General features: G+C 36.9%; 1 protein-coding gene across 1 annotated transcript in view; it reads left to right on the top strand.

The window, feature by feature from the left end:
* DNAJC1 (DnaJ heat shock protein family (Hsp40) member C1) overlaps window positions 1–23570 on the top strand; it is a 191012-nt gene that overhangs the window by 46010 nt on the left and 121432 nt on the right. The window contains exons 2-3 of the mRNA XM_043480154.1: window positions 20503–20604; window positions 21098–21144. Of these exons, the coding sequence (XP_043336089.1) occupies window positions 20503–20604; window positions 21098–21144 (149 nt within the window). The remainder of the gene's footprint in view (window positions 1–20502; window positions 20605–21097; window positions 21145–23570) is intronic.

Here is a 23570-nt window from a genome sequence, read left to right as displayed (position 1 = left end):
GCATTGAGTAGAGTTCCCTGTGCTCTGTAGCAGGTTCTCATTAGTTATCTCTACATATGTCAATCCCAGTCTCCCAGTTCATTCCACCTCCCTGTTTCCCTATTGGTATTCATACATTTACTCTCTACATCTGTGTCTATTTCCACTTTGCAAATAAGTTCATCTGTACCATTTTTCTAGATTCCACATATAAGCAGTGTTATTTGATATTTGTTTTTCTCTTTCTGACTGACTTCACTCTGTATGGCAGTCTCTAGGTCCATCCACTTCTCAGCAAATGGCGCAATTTGTTTCTTTTATATGGCTGAGTGATATTCCATTGGGCTTCCCAGGTGGCTCAGTGGTAGAGAATTCACCTGCCAATGCAGGAGACACAGGTTTGACCCCTGAGTCAGGAAGATCCCCTGGAGGAGGAAATAGCCACCCACTCCAGTATTCTTGTCTGGGAAAGCCCATGGACGGAAGGAGCCTGGCGGGCTATGGTCCATGGGGTCACAAAATAGTTGGACACAACTTAGCAACTAAACACCAACAACAAATATTCCAATATTGGGGTATTACAAAATTTGCGGTACCTGTATCTTTTGAAATTATGGTTTTCTCCAGGTATATGCCTAGAAGTGGGATTGTTGGGTCATATGGTAGTTCTATTTTTAGTTTTTTAAGGGACCTTCAGACTGTTCTCCATAGAAACTGTATCAGTTTACTTTCCCACCAACAGTGTAGGATGGTTCTCTTTTCTCCAGACCCTCTCCAGCACTCATTATTTGTAGATTTTTTGATGATGGCCATTCTGACTAGGTGTGAGGTGATACCTCATTGTAGTTTTGATTTGCATTTCTCTAATAATTGGTGATGTTGAACATCTTTTCATGTGTTTGTTGACCATCTCTATGTCTTCTTTGGAGAAATGTCTGTTTTAAGTCTTCCACCTAATTAAAAAAAATAATTTATTTATTTTTGGCTGTGCTGGGTCTTTGTTGCTATAGGGCTTTTCTCTAGTTGCAGCACGTGGGGGCTATTCTCTAGTTGCTGTGCGCCGGTGTCTCATTGTGGTGGCTTCTTTTGGGGAGCACGAGCTATAGAGCACTTGGGCTTCAGCCGTTCTGGCACGTGGGCTCAGGAGTTTTGGCTCCGGAGCTCTTGGAGCACACAGGCTCCGTGGTTGTGGCACACAGGCTTAGTAGCTCCAAGGCTTGTGGAATCTTCCCAGATCAGGGATTGAACTTGTGTTTCCTGCTTTGGCAGGCAAATTCTTTATCACCGAGCCACCAGAGAAGCCCCTTCCACCTAATTTTTGATTGGGTTGTTTGTTTTTTTCATACTGAGCTACATGAGCTCATGTATATTTTGGAGGTTAAATCTTGTCAATTGCTTTGTTTGCAAATATAGTTTCCCATTCTGAGGGCTGTCTTTTTGTGTTGTTTGTGGTTTCTTTTGCTGTGCAAAAGTTTTAAGTTTAATTAGGATTAGATCTATTCTGGGTGGGGGTGGAAGTGTGTTTAACTGTTGAAGCTAGTTTGATTTCTCAGATATTTCTATGTCATGATTCAAAGAAGTGGCATATAATAAAAGTATTAGTAGTTACCAGTACTTATTTCCTTACCAACTTGTAGTCTTTAATATTTAAGTTTATAGTTATGACTATTTGAAATTCTGTATATTTACTGCTTTTAGTAAGTACAGTGGTCAGAAACCACTGTACAAAGTAATTTTGGGAACAAAATAAATGACAAAAGAATCTCTAGATGTAATATCACACTAGTCTCCAAATCAGTGCTGATGGGAACTTTCTAATTCCAGACAGACTGTGTTTGGTGACCTGTAGTGTACAGTAGGAATCAAAGGTCAAATAAACTAAGGTCAAGGACAGGATCAGAACACCTCTTCTTTAAAATACTTGCCACCTATATCAGCTTCATTCTCCACTTCCTCCCAATTGGGGACTTTCTAGCAAAGCGGTGTTACTAAAAACACAGTTAATTAATTTAGAAGAGTAGCTCAAAGAAATTATATCTGTTTGGTGAGAGGTCAGACTCCACTATTTACACTGAAGGCAGTGTAATTTTAAATCTTTCACTCACCATCAGTAGTTGAAAGTTTTAAAATTTGGGTTTTCCTTCTCTATCTTTTTCAGCTTTTTAAAAACAAAACAATCAAAAAAATAAGATTCCAGAGAGAGAAGTGAAATGACCCTAGCCAGTTTAAGAATAAAGTTTCAAAAATTTTCCCTCATGTTACCCATATATGAGAACCAGGAATAAATTACTGAAATAATTTCTGGATTAATCTGAGTATAGGGTTTTCTTTTTTTTTTTTTTCTCTACCCTTAACTGATTTAGTAAATAATTTAAAGTCATCTCCAGATTCACAAGGCTTATGTCCTATTCTCTTTTGAAGACATAACATATGTAGTGGTATCTCCTTAGGACTCTAGTTTGCTTTTCCCCAGTGATTAATGAAGTTGGATACTTGTTCATTTGTTGGCCATTTGGATATAAAATGCACAGATCATAAAGTATTATCTATTTGTGTGTAATATTGTTACATAGAGAGATAAGCTGGGGATTTGAATTTACTGATCACTAAGCGATCATCTAGTATAATTTTGATTTTTTACTTATCACTTCTCAGATTACTAAGTAAACAGTTATCTTGCATAAAACTGGAAATATGAAGAGACAGTAATGTAGAAGAAAGAGTTAAATGTAGAAATAACCGCTATGTACTTCATATCTTCTGATATAGAATGGCTTGGCAAAATTATACCGACTGAGTTACTAGTTCTGTCTCCCCTCTGTCTACATGTCCACTTTGTTCCTTGGTATGACCTTCCTAGTACCTGTAATGAAGAGTTCAAGCCTAAAAGAACTCTCTTACCATCAACTTGCACCTTTATTCCTGTTAATTCAGGGAATGCCCTTCTCAGCTTTTATGAGTCATGACATTTCTATATCATCAGGATTTATAATATTCAGAGTCAAATGCTTCCAGCTTCCCACAATCCACCCTACTGACTTGCTTCTCCATCTGTCATCTTCTTCCTGAAGGCTAGTTTTTCTCATAATTTGGATTCTATCCCCACCTGCTCTGAAACATTCTCTCAATAATCCTGCATGTCACCTATGTTTAAATTCTTCTATCAGCAGGCTCCTTCTCATCAGTGTTAAAAAGGAAAAAAAGCCCTTTCTCAATCCACATCTTCTTCCAGTAGTCAGATTTCTTGAAAATATGTCCTCATTTCCTAACTTCCCATCCATTCCTCATACCCCTCCAGTTTGGCTTCTGTACCCATTACATTAGCAAAAAGCCCTTCCTGAGGTCGTTGGTGATCTTCAAAATAACAAATTCAGTCAGTACTGTTTCAGTGCTCATTTTACACCAGTAGCAGTGTTGATACTGCTGACCATTCTTTTATTCTTGGAATAAAACTAAACTCTTCTGATTTTCTACCTAACTTGGGTTTTCTGTCGTTATTTACATTCTTCATACTCATTTAGGCCTTCGTATCTTATCACTCCATATTTTTTTCCTTAAGCAATCTTATTCGTGCCTGGGTTTGATTCTTCTTCGTGTACCAGAAGCTCCTAAATTTAAATGTCTAGAATTAACTACTTCTTTGAGCTTCAAATCTGTATATTCAGATGCTTAATTAACAGCTCCGCTTGACTATTTCGAAGGTACTTCCCGCTTGATAAACTCTTCTCTACCCTCTAATCCTACCCTTCCAGTGTTCCCTATTTCTACCAATGGTACCAGTATCCTTACTTGTGCAAGTCTACACTACAAGTCACCTATCATTTACATCTCCTTAACCTAATTCTCAGCAGAAGTTCTTTTAGTAATATTTCTTGAAGACTTACTTTTTATTCTTTCCCCAAAGATAAGCTAAGGTAAACTCATTGCTGCTCTTCTACACACTGAAGTTCTGTCTCTCTCATGATTATACTAGTCTTTTGCAATATCTCTTACTTGAACTGTACTGTGCTTGCTACAGTTAGGAAGTCCTCACGATCAGGGAACTATGATGATCAGTTAGTTACTGCTGTAGACCTGCTCCACTCAAAAAAGTGCCCAATGGCCATGAAGCTAGTGGTTGAAACAAGACTTTTAATACTCTCCCCAAAAAACCTATGACTGTGTTTTCTAGCAGAAGTGGTTTTTGCCTCATTTTTGCATCCTAGATCCGAGTGCATCTAACTTCTTGAGTATGAGAAGATACTCTAGAAATTCATTGTTGAATATAGACAGAGCTGGATTAGAAAGAAGGTGGACTGAATAGCACTTTATATGCTAGAGGAGCCGTGATGTTTGAAGCAACATGTACCTTCAACAGACTCTCATAGCAGGGCCAAAAATAGGGTGCTTGCCCGAGGATCAGGGGAGTGTTTGGACATGTGACAAATTATATAAGGAGGCTGAAGGAAGGAAAATACTCAAGGCTTACCCTTAGATTTTTGGCTTTGGTTACTGAATAGATAGTAGTGTCATTTACTACACTAGTATACATTTACCCAGAAGGAAAAACTGGGAAATGAGGAAATTTTAAGAAACTGTATTATTTATGCTTTTGTTGTTGTTTAGTCGCTGAGTTGTGTCCGACTCTTTTGCGACCCCATGGACTGTAACTCACCAGGCTCCTCTGTCCATGGAATTTCCCAGGCAAGAATACTGGAACGATTGTCATTTCCTCCTCCAGGGGATCTTCCCAACCCAGGGATCAAAGCCACATCTCCTGAATTGGCAAGTGGATTCTTTATCACTGAACCACCTGAGAAGCCCAATTGTGCTTTCTAGTGGGAACTTAGAACTGATCTCTGTCTTTAGGGATTTACAGTCTATACTACAAATAACTTGGAAATATATCCTGACAGTCCTTGAAGAAAAGGATTACATGTCTATTTACTTAGAGATAGTTTTTACTCTTAAAAAAAAATTAATTTCAGAAAGCCAAGTAAAAGCATTCATTATCATTCCATTGCATTTCCTGCTTTGCACTTTTGCTTTGCAAATTGAACCACTTTCTTAAATGCTGTAGGAGATGGTCAGTACAGAAATCAGATTAATTATATTCTTTGTAGCCAAAGATGGAGAAACTTCATACAGTAGTTAGCAAAAGTAAGACCAGGAGCTGACTGTGGCTTAGATCATGAACTCCTTATTGCAAAATTCAGACTTAAATTGAAGAAAGTAGGGAAAACAGCTAGGCCATTCAGGCATGGCCTAAATCAAATCCCTTACGATTATACAGTGGAAGTGACAAATAGATTCAAGGGATTAGATCTGGTAGAGTGCCTGAAAAACTATGATGGAGGTTCATAACATTGTACAAGAGGCGGTGATCAAAACCATCCCCAAGAAAAAGAAATGCAAAAAATCAAAAGGATTGTCTGAAGAGGCCTTACAAATAGCTGAGAAAAGAAGAGAAGCAAAGACAAAGGAGAAAGGGTAAGATATACCCATCTGAATGCAGAGTTCCAAAGAATAGCAAGGAGAAATAAGAAAGCCTTTCTAAGTGGTCAGTGCAAAGAAATACAGGAAAACAACAGAATTGGAAAGACTAGAGATCTTTTCTAGAAAATGAGAGATACCAAAGGAACATTTCGTGCAAAGATGGGCACAATAAAGGACATAAATGGTATGGACCAACAGAAGCAGAAGATATTAAGAAGAAGTGGCAAGAATAAGAAAAACTATAAAAAAAAATATTCATGACCCAGATAACCAAGGTTATGTTCACTCACCTAGAACCAGACATCCTGGAGTCTAAAGTCAAGTGGGCCTTAGGAAGCATCACTATGAACAAAGCTAGTGGAGGTGATGGAATTCCAGCTGAGCTATTTCAAATCCTAAAAGCTGATGCTGTGAAAGTGCTGCACTCAGTATGCCAGCAAAGTTGGAAAACTCAGCAGTGGCCACAGGACTGGAAAAAGTCACTTTTCATTCAAGTCCCAAAGAAAGGCAATGTCAAAGAATGTTTAGACTACTGCACAGTTACACTCATTTCACATGCTAGCAAGGTGATACTCAAAATTCTGCAAGGAAGGCTTCAACAGTACATGAACCAAGAACTTCCAGATGTTCAAGGTGGATTTTGAAAAGGCAGAGGATCCAGAGATCAGCTTGCCAACATCTGTCAGATCATAGAAAAAGCAAGAGAATTCTAGAAAAATGCCTACTTCTGCTTCATTGACTATGCTAAAGCCTTTGTGTGGATCACAAAAAACTGTGGAAAATTCTTAAGGAGATGGGAATACCAGATCACCCTACCTGCCTCCTGCAAAACGTGTGTGCAGGTCAAGAAGCAACAGTTAGAACTGGTCATGGAACAACAGGCTGGTTCCAAATCAGGAAAGGAGTACGTCAACGCTGTATATTGTCACCTTGCTTATTTAACTTATTTGCAAGAGTATATCATGCAAAATGCCTGACTAGATGAAGCACAAGCTGAAATCAGGATTGTCGGGAGAAATATCAATAATGTCAGATATGTAGATGATACCATGCTTAAGGCAGAAAGTGAAGAGGAACTAAAGAGTCTCTTGATGAAGGTGAAAGAGGAGAGTGAAAAAGCTGACTTAAAACTCAACATTGAAAAAACGAAGATCATGGCATCCCATTCCGTCACTTCATGGCAAATAGGTGGGGAGACAATGGAAACAGTGATAGACTTTATTTTCTTGGGCTCCAAAATCACTATGGATGGTGACTGCAGCCATGAAATTAAAAGACACTTGCTCCTTTGGAAAAAAGCTATGACAAACCTAGACAGTGGATTAAAAAGAGGAGACATTACTTTACCAACAAAGGTCTATATAGTCAAAGCTATGGGTTTTCCAGTAGTCATGTATGAATGTAAGAATTGGACCGTAAAGAAGTCTGAGAACCGAAGAATTGATGCTTTTGAACTGTGGTGTTGGAGAAGACTCTTGAGAGTCCCTTGGACTGCAAGGAGATCAAACCAATCAATCCTGAAAGAAATCAATCCTTAATATTTATTGGAAGAACTGATGCTGAAGCTGAAGCTCCAATACTTTGTCCACCTGATGTGAAGAGCAGACTCATGAGAAAAGACCCTGATGCTGGGAAAGAATGAAGGCGGGAGGAGAAGGGGAAGACAGAGGACGAGATGGTTGGATAGCATCACCAACTCAATGGACAGGAGTTTGAGCAAGTTCTGGGAGATGTTGAAGGACAAGGAAGCCTGGCGTGCTGCAGTCCATGGGGTCACAAAGAGTCGGACACAACTGTGTGACTAAACAACAACAACGTGAGAAAACAAACCTTCTGGGTGGTGAATGAGCTTCCCTGGGGGCTCCGTTGTAAAGAATCCAGTCCCCCTGCCAATGCAGGAGACACGAGTTCGATCCCTGGGTAGGGAAGATCCCCTGGAGAAGGAAATGGCAACCCGCTCCAGTATTCTTGCCTGGAAAATTCCATGGACAAAGAATCGTGGCAGGTACAGTCCGTAGGGTCACAAAAAAGTCGGACATGACTTAGCAACTAAACAACAACAAATGTCGTAAATAGAGTGGATTAGTTTCAACATTTATTCCTTCCTTCTAGTGTGCTTTCTTGCACAAAGTGTGTAAGGTTAATGACTTTCTCAGACTAACTTGAAGTAAGTATGCTGGATGTAATAGAGCTTCGGCCTATAAGATATGCTTTGTAAATTTTGGAAGGTGGAAATCAGATGGAGGCTCTGCTTCTGCTGCTTTTGCCCTTTCTGTTGGTAGGCCTGGGTGCTTATCTGTTTTTTCCGTTGGTGTGGCATGGATTTGAAATCAACACTTTCATTGATTGTAGCACCTCACTTCCCAAGTCAGGGTGGAAGCATGCCAATGGGAAAAGGGACAAACCATTTAGCAATAACAGTCAGTTGACTGCCATCTAGATGTCTAGCCTTGGCCCTAGGGGACTATTTTCTGGGCCCGCATTGAGCAATTAGGGCTTCTGTCTTTGAAAAGAAGATACAGGAGCAAGATATCAGGAGCAAGGTACAGACTAGCAAGAACCATAGTAGAGAAAAGCCCTGTAAGGGGAACTGGTGCTCTGGGATTAAGGGCCAGTCTGCCTCTGAAATGGAGCAAATGCACAGTTGCATTACGTGAAGGACGGATTTTGAAAGTTCCCTGGATCGTCTTGAGAAGTTGTCTGGGCTGAGCCTTCAGATGAGATCATTTGGCTCCGCTGTTGGACAGCACAGGAGGGAGATGCAGCGGAGAGGAAGGTAAAGCTGGTATGTGCCCATTTTCAAGGTCCAGAAACCAGGATTCTAAGGGACTGTCAAGGCATTCTGGGTCCGGAATGTTTTATTCATCTTGCCAAGGAACCAGCTTTTTTTTTTCCTTTTCAGTTTCATTACTTTCCCTTTTTATGTTTATTTTTTCGTTCTTCCTATTTTCTTTTGTGTACTTTTGTTCTTTTTCTACTTTATTAGGCTGGGCACTTCATTCATTTTCATATTGTCTTATTAAAAGAGTATTTTAAACTACAAGCATTACCCTGTAAGTAGAGCTTTAGCTCTTAAAGGTTTTGATGTCATATATTTTCCTTTTCATTAATTTCTAGGCAATATGTAATTTCAACTCTTATTTCTGCTTTGTTAGATTTTTTTTTTTAAAGCATAATTTGGTGGTTCTGTCTCTCAAATTCGTTCAATATAGAACTGTCCCTCCTGCTCTGTGCCTCTGCCACTGAATTGGTAAGGAGACCTCCTTTTGAAAATAAATTAGCTGCAAAAATATAGTATAAGATAACTAATCTTGTTACCAGAAATGGTGATTTTTTTTTTGTGAATAGTTGATCTGATGTTCCTGCCAACTCAGTCCCCCAGTAATTAGATATCAGAAGCAGCTGTCTCTTGGGCTGCAATATTTTGTTTATCTACATTTGGAGAATGCTTGCATTTTTAGTCTTATGGGGAGGGCAGAGGTGTGTTCAACTTAAATAAACATGTTATTAATCCAGATTTATTTTGATGCAAGTTAAAAATAAGAGGGTGCAATGCATACCTCTTACTGCACTGGAAATTATCCCAACTTGTCAACAAATTATTCTTACTTATCTTGACTCAAAAAAATAATAGGATACATGTTCTACATGAGCATCAAAAAGCAGGATTTTGATATAGACTAACCTTTTATGGGTTCTTATATATGGTTTAAAGCTAAGAAAAGTCAACTAAAGCTATCATCTTACATAAATTTTAGTAGTGTTCTCCAAAAGCAGTTGACTTTAACAGTGATCTCCAGTGGAAGAACCCCTGCTTCTTTTGTAGCAGGTCAACCATAGAAGCCCAGGATTAAAATTTATTCTGAAGTTAATTAATTATTTTGCCCTGAAATTTTATTTTTTAAAATATTTTCCTTTTTCAATTTATTTTTATTTTTTTCCAATTTGTTTTGAATTTTATGTCAACGTGGTATAAAATCCCATAGTTCTGAAGTTATGCTGAGCACAAGTTTCCTGCCTCATCCTTCTGGTCCTTACGTGCTTCTGTTATTTAGTTCTTTTGCTGGTAAATGCACTTTTATCCAGGCACATAGTTTTTTGTTTTTTTGTTGTTGGCTTTTTTGGAAGGTGAAGAGTGGGAGTAGACTGTGTTGACTGATAAATTTAAATGCAAATGATTTAATTTAAATTTAAATGCCAGAGTAAAGAGGACAAAGTCATTATTAAGAGTTCAGCTTGGGCTTTTTACTCAGTAACATCAGATAATAACCCAAGGACTTAGTCAGAAAGATTACATGGGATTACTAACTTTGAGGCAGTTAACCTTGGATAATAACATTTCACAAATTAAGATATCTAGATGTCGACCAGAGTTTGAAGTTCTTCAACTATGTGCCTAAATATATAGTTTGAATACCTGTAGTCTTGCCTCTTTACTGAATCTACTAGGTATTCTTCTTTTGGATTTAATGTTCTTGAGTTCTTTCAAAGCAATAGGGAGTTTTATTAAGAACACTGTGCTTTGATAGGTCCTGGGTAAGGTCTTCTGATGTTTTGATAACCTCCTAGCAGACATAAAATATCTGTATACATGTATACATGTATCTATACATGTATACATGTGTGTGTGTGTGTGTGTGTATAGGTAGATTTCAAATTTGCAAAGATACTGTAAATAGAATGAGTTTTAGATTATTGAAAATCCACAGATATAAATCAGGGGTCAACAAACTACACTGCATGGGCCAAAGCCAGACACCAGCTGTTTTTTAAAATAAAATTTCACTGGGACAGCATCACACCCATGTTTATGTGTTGTCTGTGGCTGCTTTATCACTGCAGTGGCAACGTTGAATAATTGTAGCAGAGACTCTTTGGCCTGCAAAGCCTCAAATATTTAGTCTAGCCCTTTACAGAAAATGTGTGCCAATCTCTGATATAAAGTAAAATAAGGAACCCCTCTTGGGCCACTTAAAATTTTCAGTGCTCTTACCTTGCAAAGCACTTATGAGGATAGAGATTGGGTTTATTTTGTTCACTACTGTGTCCTCAGTGCTTTTAAGTATAGGGACTCAATAAATATTGTCAAATCAGTAAATAAAAACCATCCAAATTCATCTTACTCTTCTCAGTTCCTTACTTGTCATGGTCTAAAGTACAAATCCAAGTAAATCGCAAGTCAAGATTTGCCAAGTGTTAAAATGAAGAAGAAACAGTGACCATTTAGCCTACACTTTATAACAGTTTTCATTTATTCAGCACTACTGTGTGCCAGATGCTATAGTAAGCATATTATATACATATATATGTATGTATATATATTTTCATGTATGTGTGTGTGTGTATTCATTTGTTTTAACATTATCATTCCTATTTTATAGATGAGAACTTGAGACTTAGATTTGTCCAAAATTACATAGCTAATAACTGGCTTGGTTATTTTCAACCTAAACATCATAGTAAATGGAAAAAGGGGCTAATCTAATAAAATCTAGAATGTGAACAAAATTTCTCTGAGATTTGTCCCACATCAAACAGCCTTACCAGATCTGTTCATAAGTAAATTGGATAAGAAATTTTTCATTTAGATTACTATATCTACCTCTAGAAGAGTGTTCCCAGGGACAATCTATACATTTTTAAGCATCTCTGGGTTGAAATGTATCAGATTATTACTAATCCCACTTTTCAGACTCCCAGAGATAACTGGTTCCATTTTGATGTATAACCTAATTTACATTAGAAGATAATTGAGGAGTGGCCATAAGACATGCCACTTTAATTCTAGAAGAGGTAGCATGGGATGTAAGACTAAATTTCTGGCAGGAAATTTCTGCCACCTAGTACCTATGCAACATTTTCGCAGATTACTTAACCTTAGTTTAAGTCCCAGTTTCCTCATTAAAATAGGATAATTATACCTGTCACCAAGGGTTGTAAAATTCAAGGGAATTAACATATATAGTGGCTAGAATAGTGCCTAGCACATAGCATGCAATAAAGAAAATTCAGTACTGTTTCAATTTTTAAAAACTGAGATATAATTCACAAAACAAAGTTCACCATTTTAACCATTTACGTGTACAATCCCATGACTTCTAGTATATTCACATGTTGTTCAGCAACCATCTAATTACAGAACATTTTCATCGCCCCAGAAGAAACTCCGTGTGTATTAAGCAGTCACTCCCCGTGCCCCTCTCTCTGTAGGCCCTGGGAACTACTGAAATGCTTTCTGTATCAATAGATTTGTCCATAAAAGGCAAATGGACAATTGAAATGAAATCATATAATACGTGGCTTTTTGTGTCTGGTTTTTCTTCATTTGGTTTTCTTCATCTGGTTTTTCTTCATTCGGCTTCCTTGGTGGCTCAGATGGTAAAGTGTCTGCCTGCAATGCGGGAGACCCGGGTTCAATCCCTGGGTTGGAAAGATCCCCTGGAGAAGGAAATGGCAACCCACTCCAGTGTTCTTGCCTGGAAAATCCCATGGATAGAGGAGCCTTGTCGGTTACAGTCCACAGGGTCGTAAAGAGTGGGACATGACTGAGCGACTTCACTTTTTTTCTTTTCTTCATTTAGCAGAGTATTTTCAAGATTCATTCATGTGTAGCATATAAAGTACTTCATGCCTTTTATGTTTGAGTAATATTAATTATTTTGATATACCTATACCAGATTTTGTTTGTCCATTCATCAGATGGTGGACACTGGGGTGTTTCTACTTTTTGGCGGCTGGTGAATAATACTGCTGTCAGCATTAGCGTACGAGCTTTTGTTTGAACAACAGTTTTCATTCTCTTCAATAAATACCTAGGAATATAATTACAAGGTTGTATAGTAATTCTTTGTGTGTGTGTCTGTGTGTTTTAAGGAACCACCGAACTTGCATGTGTGTGTGTGCAAAGTCGCTTCAGTCGTGTCCAACTCTTTGTGCGCCCATGGACTGCAGCCCACCAGGCTCCTCTGTCCATGGGATTCTTCAGGCAAGCATACTGGAGTGGGTTGCCATGCCCTCCTCCAGGAGATCTTCCCAACCCAGTGACTGAACCTGTGTCTCTTATGTCTCCTGTGAAGAACTCCTGTGAGTTCTTCACCACTAATGCCACAGGGGACTGCAAAGTTTTAAATTCTGATTAAGTACAGTTTGTAAATTTTTTCTCTTGTTGCCTATTATTCTTATGTCATAGCTAAGAATCTGTTGTATTCCAAGGTCTTATAGATTTACCTCTGTTTTCTCCTAAGGGATTATAGTTTTAGCTGTTATATTTGGGACTTTGACTCATTTCAAGTTAATTTTTTATATAGTGTGAGGTAAGGGTCCAGTTTTATTTTCTGCCTGTGGATATCCAATTATATCAACAGCATTTATTGAAAAGACTCTTCTTTACTGGATGATCTTGGCAACCTTGTTGAAAATGAATTGACCGTAGATGAGAAAGTTTATTTCTGGGTGCTGAATTCTTACATTGAGCTATTTGTCTGTCCTTACATCATAACCACACTGTCTTGATGACTGTAGTTTTGAAGTCAGGACATGTGACTTCCAGTTATTGCAAGTTATTTTAGGACATTTGTTTTCAAGTTATTGTAGCTATTTGGCGGCCCCGACATTTCCCTATGAATTTGAGGATTAGTATGTAAATTTCTGCAGAAATGCTAGGCAAGATTTTGATAGGGATTGCATTGAATCTGTAGATCAACTTTGGAATTATTGCCACTTTAACAATATTGTCTTCCAGTCCATGAACATAGATGCCTCTCCATTTATTAAGATCTTTCATTTCTTTCAATGATGTTTTATAGTTCATAGTGTACAAACATTACACTTTTGTTAGACTATTCCAATTTTTTAAATTCATTTGGATGCTGTTGTCAAGGATTTGTTCTTAAAATTTCATCTTTGGATTTTTTAATTGCTAGTATATAGAAATAAAGCTGATTTTTATATATTGACCTTGTATCCTACAATTTAATAAATTTATTTATTAGCCTTAATATTTTTCCTGTGATTTTTTAGAATTTTCCACATACAGGACATATCATCTGTGAATAGAGGTAGTATTAATTCTTCCATTCCAATCTGAATTCCTTTTGTTTCTTTTTCCCCACTGACTGCTCAAGCTAGAACAAATATCCTTCTTATTATTGATCTTGAAGAAAAGGTTTCAGACTTCACCATTTAAGTAGGAAGTTAGCTGTGGTTTTTTCATAGATACCTTTTATCAACTACAGAAAGTTTTGAGTCCTGGTTTGTTGAGTGGTTTGTTACTAAATGGTGTTGGGTATGCTTTTTCTGCATCAGTTGAGATGATTATGTGGTGTTTTGGTCTTCATTTTATTAATATGATGTATTATATTGATTGATTTTCATACCATGACCACCTTTGAATTGATTGCATAAATCTTACTTGGTCATGGTATGTAAGTCCTTTTTATATACTGCTGGATTTAATTTACTAGAAGTTTGCTGAGGAATTTTGCATCAGCATTCATAAGGGATATTAGTCTATAGGTTTGTTTGTTTGTTTGTTTGTTTTTTGAGGTATTTGTCTGGTCTTGGTATCTGGGCCCCATAGAATAAGTTAACATTCCTTTCTCTCTATGTTTTGGAAGAATTTAAAGAGGATTGTGATTTCTTCAAATATTTGACAGAGTTCAGTCATCTGGCTTTGAGGTTTCAGGCTTTTCTTTTTAGGCACTTGGGCTCTTTTTGGGTTTTGGTTTTTATTAACTAATCAATCTCTTTACTTATTATAGGTCTGTTCACTTTTTCTATTTCTTTATGAGTCAGTTTGTGTGTTTTTAGGAATTTGTCTGTTTTATCTGGGTTTCCTAATTGTTTGGCATAATTGTTCACAGTATTCTTAGTGTATTATTTGCTTTGCTTTTTCTTTTACAATAGATTTTAAATCTAGATTTTAAAATAGATTTATTGTCTTAGTATTTGCCATGGAGATTATATAACTGACATTAATTTGTAGCAGTCTAGTTTGAATTAATACCAAGTTAGTTTCAATCACATTAAAAAATTGGCTCCTAAATAGCTGTGTTTTCCTTCTTCATATAGTTATTGTCACAGATTACATCTTTATACATGTATGCCTATGGACATATATTATTGTTTTATATAAGATATAGATTTATCATTGCTTTAGTAGTTTTAAAAATCATGTAAAAATTGGAGTTACTAAACAGAAATACGTGAATATTGACTTTTATATTTATCTATATAGTTATCTTTATCAGTGTTCTTTATTTCTTTGTATGAATCAAGTTACTGTCTAGTATGATTTCCTTTCAGCCTAAAGGCCTCTCTGTGGTACTTTTTGTAGATTAAGACTACTAGCAGTGAACTCTAGTTTTTGTTTACTTAGAATATCTTGATTTCTCTTTCCTTTTTGATGGATAGCTTTGCTGGATATAGAATTCTTGTTTGACAGATTTTTTTTTTCTTGAGCACTGTGAATATGTCATTCAGTTAATTTCTAGCCTCCATGGTTTCTGATGAGAAATAGATGTTAGTGTTATTGAGAATTCCTTGTACATAATGAGTCACTTCTCTCTGCTGTTTTCAGGATTCTCTCTGTCTTTGAACAGTTGGAGTATAATGTTCATAGGTGTGGATTACTTTGTGTGTACTTAGGATTTGTTGAAATTCTTGGGTGTGTATATTCATGTGTTTTATTCATGACTGAAAAGTTTAGTTTTCAGTCTTTTTCCCTTTTTTTTTTCTTTTCTTTTTTTTGCCTTCCCTAGTCTCCCTCTTGGACTCTTATTATGTGTGTGTTGGTATATGTAGTGGTGTCCCACAGGTCTTTTAGGCTCTATTCATTTTTCTTTACTTTTTTTTCTTCTTCTTGCTCCTCATATTGGATAATCTCAATTGATGTATCTTCAAGTTCATAGATTTTTTTCTCTGCTTTGGAATTCTCTAGTGAATTTTAAAATTTCAGTTATTGTGTTTTTCAAGTCCAGATTTTCTCTTTGCCTTTAAAATTTCTCTCTCTGTTGGTATTCTCAATTTGGTGAGACAGCATTCTTATTCTATTAGTTCTTTGTGCTCTTGAGCATGTTTAAAACAGTTCATCTAAAGTCCTTCTCTAGTAAATCCAATGTCTGATCTTAAGGGACAATTTCTATTCCTTTTCTTCTGTGTGTGGGCCATACTTTCTTGTTTCTTTGCCTCCTTCATAATTTTTAATGAATACTGGATATTTTGAATATATAATATGGTAATTAGATTATTTTCAGGGAAGGCAATGGCAGCCCATTCCAGTACTCTTGCCTGGAAAATCCCATGGACGGAGGAACCTGGTGGGCTGCAGTCCATGGGGTCGCTAAGAGTCGGGCACGACTGAGCGACTTCACTTTCACTTTTCACTTTCATGCATTGGGGAAGGAAATGGCAACCCACTCTAGTATTCTTGCCTGGAGAATCCCAGGGACAGAGGAGCCTGGTGGGCTGCCGTCTATGGGGTCGCAGAGTCGGACACGACTGAAGCGACTTAGCAGCAATTAGATTACTTCACCTCACCAGGTTTGTTTTGTTTTTCTTCCTTTGGTTTTTGCCTTTTTGCTGCTTGTGGTTGATGTTGTTTGTCTAGTGATTTTTCTGAATTAATTTTGTATAGTGTATATTCTTTGCCATTTGTGGCCACTAAGATCTGTTTGATTAGCTTATGCATCAGATAATGATTCAGCAAAGATTTCCTCAATGATTTGGCACAGGAAAGAAACGAAAAGCAAAAAAAAAATAAATAAAAACCCCTCAAAATCTTTCAGCCAGAAGTGAGAATTTAGGGCCTTCTCAAGTCTTTTTGACTGTGTACTCCACTTTGGGCATACAGATGTTGGTCGTTTAGTTTCCAAGGAATATGTGGGAGCACTTCAAATACCATATTCCCCAAAGCACCTCACTTCCCAGTCTTTTCTCCTTAGCTTTTTGATGTGTGTATTGTGTGCCTAACCGCAGTCCCTTCCCTCATTTGACACCAGCTAATAAATTTGCTGTTAAATGTTTTTGACAAATGTCCTGAACAGTTGCCTGCCTGTCCTGGGATAGATCAGAGTTTGGTAAAAACAAAGGTAAGCCCTTTACGCAATCTGTCAGGCAATCAAAAGATAAGCCTAAACAAGCAACCACAGTTCTTTTAGAACAAAGTCTACTTTACATACTCTTCACACTAGAAACCCACACCAATAACTCAGATTGATAACTTCAAGACCCTTACAGAGGATTAGCTACTTTTCCTTGACTGAGTGCTTGACTGATTACTGGAATCCTTTGACTGGTTTGCATATAAGGTTGATTCTGACAGTTTTTGCCAGGGTATTTGCTGTTTATTTTCAGGGACAGGGACAAGCCCTTGCAGTTTATTTTTGTTTTTAAAAGAATGACCATATATCCGTTTTTTACAGAAGTCAGCCAGGTATTAAGATAATTCATACCCAGCTTGTCAAAAAACACACACACACACACCACCATATCACATTTAGAAGGAAAAGAATTGAATCCTGTAGATCTGATCTGTGAACAGTGTTGAAGATGACCAGTTCACCCATTCCCTGCAAACCAGAGAGATAAAAGGTCTCATTCATTGTGTTTGTGAGATAAATGTTCTAACATTTGGGTCTGTAGTAGAAATATGGTGTAAAATGTTCTGTAAAAGCCAGCATATATCAGGATATTAACCTTTAAAACTGCAGTGAACCATATTTACATTGTAGTTGTGTGGATGTTTTCTGTATAGTTTATCAGATCAGTAGAAGTGTAGCAGTTGTTCTCACTGCCTTCCCCAAAGCTGTAGCCCCCTGTGCAGTGAGTCAGCTGAAACATACTAACTGAATCTTAAGAATCAACATGGAGAGCTATGATTCTGATGCAATATTTTTTGGGTTTGAATTCTGTTTTCCCCTACTTGCCCACAGTCTGGAATTGAGCAAGTTACTTAACTTCTCTTTGCCTCATTTACCTTGTCAGTAAAAATGGGCCTGCTAACAGCTGCCTCTTGAGAAACCTGTATGCAGGTCAGGAAGCAGCAGTTAGAACTGGACATGGAACAACAGACTGGTTCCAAATAGGAAAAGGAGTACGTCAAGGCTGTGTATTGTCACCCTGCTTCTTTAACTTATATGCAGAGTACATCATGAGAAACGCTGGGCTGGAAGAAGCACAAGCTGGAATCAAGATTGCCGGGAGAAATATCAATAACCTCAGATATGCAGATGACACCACCCTTATGGCAGAAAGTGAAGAGGAACTAAAGAGCCTCTTGATGAATGTAAAAGAAGAGAGTGAAAAAGTTGGCTTAAAGCTTAACATTCAGAAAACTAAGATCATGGCATCTGGTCCCATCACCTCATGGGAAATAGATGGGGAGACAGTGGAAACAGTGTCAGACTCTATTTTTTTGGGCTCCAAAATCACTGCAGATGGTGACTGCAGCCATGAAATTAAAAGCCACTTACTCCTTGGAAGGAAAGTTATGACCAACCTAGATAGCATATTAAAAAGCAGAGGCATTATTTTGCCAACAAAGGTCCATCTGGTCAAAGCTGTGGTTTTTCCAGTGGTCATGTGTGGATGTGAGAGTTGGACTGTGAAGAAAGCTGAGTGCCAAAAAATTGATGCTTTTGAACTATGGTGTTGGAGAAGACTCTTGAGAGTCCCTTGGACTGCAAGGAGATCCAACCAGTCCATCCTAAAGGACATCAATCCTGGGTGTTCATTGGAAGGACTGATGCTGAAGCTGAAACTCCAATACTTTGGCCACCTCATGCGCAGAGTTGACTCATTGGAAAAGACCCTGATGCTGGGAGGGATTGGGGGCAGGAGGAGAAGGGGATGACAGAGGATGGGATGGCTGAATGGCACCACCGACTTGTTGGACATGAGTTTGAGTAAACTCTGGGAGTTGGTGACGGACAGGGAGGCCTGGCGTGCTACAATTCATGGGGTCGCAAAGAGTCGGGCACGACTGAGCAACTGAACTGAACTGAACACATGCATAAGCTAGTCTGAGATGCAGCTTCTCTAGAGCATATCTTTTAGATAGGGAAAACTGAGTTTTTCAGTTCTGTCTACTTAGGGTGAAGCTTATTGGTGAAATAAATTATGGGGCAGATTCTCACGAGAAAAATAGGCAGTATTTCTGTGCAGCCTGAGAGGCCCAATCCAACGTCGGGAGAGAACTGCGGTATCTACAGCTGGATGCAAAACAAAAACATAAGGTTGGGGAACAGGATCTTATTGTGTGATGATTTGGGGGACCAGGAAGATGGATCAAGATGGTGCAATACAAAGTTAAAAATACTGGATAAGACAAATGATGAAGGTTCTTGGGAGTTACTGAAGAGTTTGAAATAGGAGAGCCATCTGGTCACATTTATACTTAGGGTGTATACTGTAGCAGAAAACTGGAGGATTGGAGTCAGGTTGGCAAGACTGGGTCTTAGGTGAGTGTTAGTAAGTCATAGGTGTTCTGTAATGAGCATGTATTAATTTTGTAACATAAGCAAATACATTAAATCTTATTTTGTAAGAAACCTACTTTTGCAGTTCCTCTATGATATAGTCCCAATTAATAAAATCTAAAATTAAAGCCCCAGTTAGACAATGAGCATTCATTTGACATTTGACCACTTTGCTCGACAGAATCTCCATCACAGTTTCAGAAAAAAATAATCATTCTTTTCTACTACTTATTAGCTATCGTTCAAATATAAAGAACACAACAATTCCATTGAGCTTGTGAGAATGGAAATTATATTACCTGCAAAACTTACTCTGCTAATTTTTTAGCTCATCAACCCTCCATGAGTCAGAAAAATATTCACACCTAAGTTGAAACTTTAGAGTGGTGGCCTGGAGCAACAGTCCCAGAAAACTGGTAATGAAAGTAATGGTTTATAAAAGAGAGCTTGACAGACTGATTATAGTCTCACTTTGGCTTGCTCCAGCTCTGTTTAATTCACAGCTATTTAGTTCCAGGAACATGGACTTTTGTTATGTTTGTTTTTTTAGTCATTTGAACTTTTTAGTATATCAGTTTTATGAATTAATTGAACAAATATTCATTTGTAAAACAAGATAAAAGTTAATAAGCAACTTTAGTCTCATTTTGCCTCTCTATGAATGTGGTAGTGTTTAGAATAAATTTTAAACTTAATGGAGACCAAGTTTTATACTTAACAGTGTGTTGTTGTTTTCATGTATTTTTTTTTTTTAAACTAGCTATGTAAAATGGTGTTCTCTGAGTTTATATATACAAACAGGACAGGATTACATAAAGTGCAATTTTAATACTCATTTAATCCAAAGTACTCTTCCTCAGCTGTCCTTTTAAAATATATTTAAACTATGTTAATAGCACATAAATAGTGGGCAAATTTATTTCTGCAAACCAGACTGTGGAAACTGGACACTATTGAAGATACCCTGAAACGTACTTTAAAAAGTTGAGGATAATATACATAACTATTTCTAATTATAATTATTTTGGGTAAATGCAAATTTAACTGACTTCAAATAGGCATAGTTTTTGACATGTTGAAATTGAGATTCCATAGGTGGCTGCTTCATGGTAAATTCAATATAAATAACAATGAGGGAACCACATATGGTAAGCCTGGGCTTCAGACATTGGCTTTAAGATTCTCAAATAAATAAAGACCTTCTTTGAAGGCACACGGATGTATTAATTTTTAATTTGTTTCTTTTTGATCTCTTAATTACTGAAAAAGATTTATTGGTTAATTTTAGGAAGGCAAGTGTTTGAAAAGTTTTGCCAAATACTGTCTTCTTTAAATGAATGTATGGTAATGAAAAGTTAAGAGGAGAGCCAAATTAGATTGAATAATTGTTCAGTCATGTGGGTCAGGCTAGTTGCATAGCCTGGTTGTTAGACTGATTGCTCAAATTACATTGCCTGGGGTCCTGCATTTGGTTGGCTGTCTTCTCAGATCTTAACAAGGTTCTGGGAATTTCTTTTTCTGACAAAGTTTGCTTTGTGTTTTTCCCCTCCCTCCCCCCCCCAACTACATCCAGGATGCTTCATCTGCAGACATTAGAAAAGCATATCGTAAGCTTTCACTAACTCTGCATCCAGACAAGAATAAAGATGAAAATGCAGAAACTCAGTTTAGACAAGTAAGTGAAATATGCTGCTGTTATATATTTTTGTGGTGATTTATCAATAAATGTTTATGGTAAAAACAGTAACCTATATGTAGAATGTTTCCATTTAAAATGAGATTGTAGTTTAGACATGTTATGCATACATATTTATTCAGTTTTTTAAAAAAAATAACACTTTTACCAGCATTTTTTATATTAGAATCTCAGTTCTGGGGGGAGTCATAATTGTCATAATTTTCTTTCTTTAAATTGCAATTTTAAAAAGCACGTGTTAAGATAATTATTACTTTTGCATCTTTTGCAAAGATATATTTTGGTATCAAGCCTTTTTTAACCTCTTAAGGTGCTACCAAAAACCAAAACCATAGAATGGTACTTATAATTAAGATTTTATCTGTTCACTGAGTGCATGGGCTTTTTGCATGTGCATTATAGTGTGTCTGTCTTCCTAAATGATTTCTTATAGGTGAAAGTATTTTTAACGTGATGCTCCTGTTTTATCTAGTTGGTGGCCATTTATGAGGTTTTAAAGGACGATGAACGAAGGCAGAGGTGAGTGTTCATCTGCTTTTCAATTAAGATGTTATACTTTGATGTCTGTTTATAAAGAAAAGAATTGTCTCATTAAAGATTTTATTGTGTTAGTAATTTTATTTTCGTTCCTTTCAAGAAATGCATTGTTTTTAAAACATATATTTAGAGTGGAGTTAATTTCTACTGAAAATATTCACTAGGTTAATTCAGTACTTAGAGACTTCAGGATCATGCCTTCATTAGCTAATATTTTTAACATGAGTATCTATGCCCTGGAAAATTCGAATACCACTTGACTTCAAACAAATGCCTATTCATTTTTGATATATCAGTAATTGCTCCTATCTGTGCTTGGGGGTCTGTCCCCCCTCGGTTTCTTAAATGTTTTGCAATTAGGCGACCAGAGATATTCAAGTTACTACCTTTTCTCAGTGTTTCCTCATATTCAAAATAATAAACCTAACTTGTGAGTGAGAGAGCAGACTTGTGTAAGTAGAAGATAGGAGTAGAAGAAAAATATTTGCTTCTTTCTCCTGTTTCTTTTGCCTCCATCCCTTCTCTTACTCTCCTCCAGCGACTCTGTGTTTAGGGTTGAACGTCAGACAGGAGGCAGCACCCTCTCTTTGAGATGTCTCTGGGTGCCTTTCAGAAGAGTAGTAATAGATTTTACAGTGGTTTAAATGCTAATGACTTAGGAGCTTGCACAGAAACCCTTTCCTCTGTTCTTCCAAATGTGTGGTATGTAGACACTACTATGACAGGTTTCAGAGTTCTTTAAGTCAGACTCATGGTAAGAAATACATTTTGCATCATGCTTCAGGACATACAGACACAACAGAAACAAAAATGTCACAGAACACTTCTTATTGTGTGTGAAAGACATATTTTATTTTTCTATTCTAGGCTAGTCTAGACTGTTCTTTTTTCTTTTTAGTAACAATGCTGATTGTGGTCTGCTAAATTGGTTTCATGAGACACTACTGAGCTACCCTCTGCAGTTCGAAAATATTACTCTATTAAAGCTAGTATATCTTAGAGAAAATCCAAAACGTTATGCAATGTGACATTCTGAATCTTTCTTCAGATGTGTTACCTGGAATTATTCTGTATCCTACAGTGTCTGCTCCCACTCTTGGTTCTCATCTTTAACAGTTTAATTTGAATACCTCAGTTTGTCAGATTGCAAAGCAAGGTACTCAGGATATTCTCTTGAAGTGTTCTTTGCTTTATAACAAGGGCTGGCATTGGTCCAGATACCATAGCAGACATTCCTCTGGTTTGAGATAATCCATAGTGTTGAAAGAGTCCTAGAAGCGTGTTGAAAGAAGTGTTGGTCATTCTGTGCATATTTTCTAGTTGGTTTCTCTCACTGAGCCCCTAGTTGTGTTTCACACATCAAGAATGTGTCTGTAAAGATAGCTTTATTTAGTCTCCCTGCATCTCTGGCATCAGATTTTGTTTTTTTGTTTGTTGTTATTTTAAGTCAGTAAACTTTGTAACAATTTCTTTCAATTACCGAAATTATTTATATCTTTTCAGAACAAATCACTTCTCATGTATAAATTGTTTCTTCATTAACACAGATTCATCAAACATTTTCTTTTTAGGATTAGTTCCCTTTGCATTTATTGTAGAGTGTTGGTAGGAAAAAATGGATCTGACAGTTACACAAACAGCGGTAGTAGTTATACCCCTTGAGGCACAAGTAACTCTCTGGTAACTGGTTTTCCTTGAGGCAAAAGTCGTAACTAATCAAGCGAGAATCACTCTTCCAAAGCTTGCGCCTGAGGCCAGGTGACCTATGAGTATTTAAACTTATAGGAGAAATGCATCTCTATAATTACCTAATGTTTATAATTCCTTTAGAAAAAAAAAAGCACAGTTTTATCTTTTGAAAGAAAATTGTCTTATAGTGATATTAACAAATGCTCTTTGGTATTGCAATCATTTATTATAAATATTTATTAATAAGTGCTTTTAAGTGTGTAACTTTCCAGGAACTGTAATGGACTTATTTATTTCCCTTATAAATAATTGTCTTACACATATATCTATGGCTGATTCATATCAATGTATGACAAAAAAAAATAATAAATAAATAGGCAAAAATAAATAAATAAATAAATAAATAATTGTCTTTTCACTGAAAGCAGCCTCATTTAAAAAATTTTAGTAGGAAAGGGAATAACAATGAAGCAGATAAAATAATAGATTACCTTTTTTTTTCTTTTTTAAGGAACAGGCAAAGTTTATTTTTTAAACAGCCTTATTTAGGTATAATTTGCATACCGTAACAGTTAACTTATTTTAAGTGTACAAATCCATGATTTTTAATGAATTTACAGAGTTGTGCAGACTACCACAACCAGTTTTAGAACATTACCTTCAAAACACTCCCTCAAGCCCATTTGCAGTCACTTACCATTCTGTTCCCAACCCCAGGC

The sequence above is a fragment of the Cervus canadensis genome, chromosome 10, assembly GCF_019320065.1.
Source record: "Cervus canadensis isolate Bull #8, Minnesota chromosome 10, ASM1932006v1, whole genome shotgun sequence".
Classification (NCBI taxonomy): Eukaryota; Metazoa; Chordata; class Mammalia; order Artiodactyla; family Cervidae; genus Cervus; species Cervus canadensis.
This window is presented reverse-complemented; position numbering and strand designations above follow the sequence as displayed.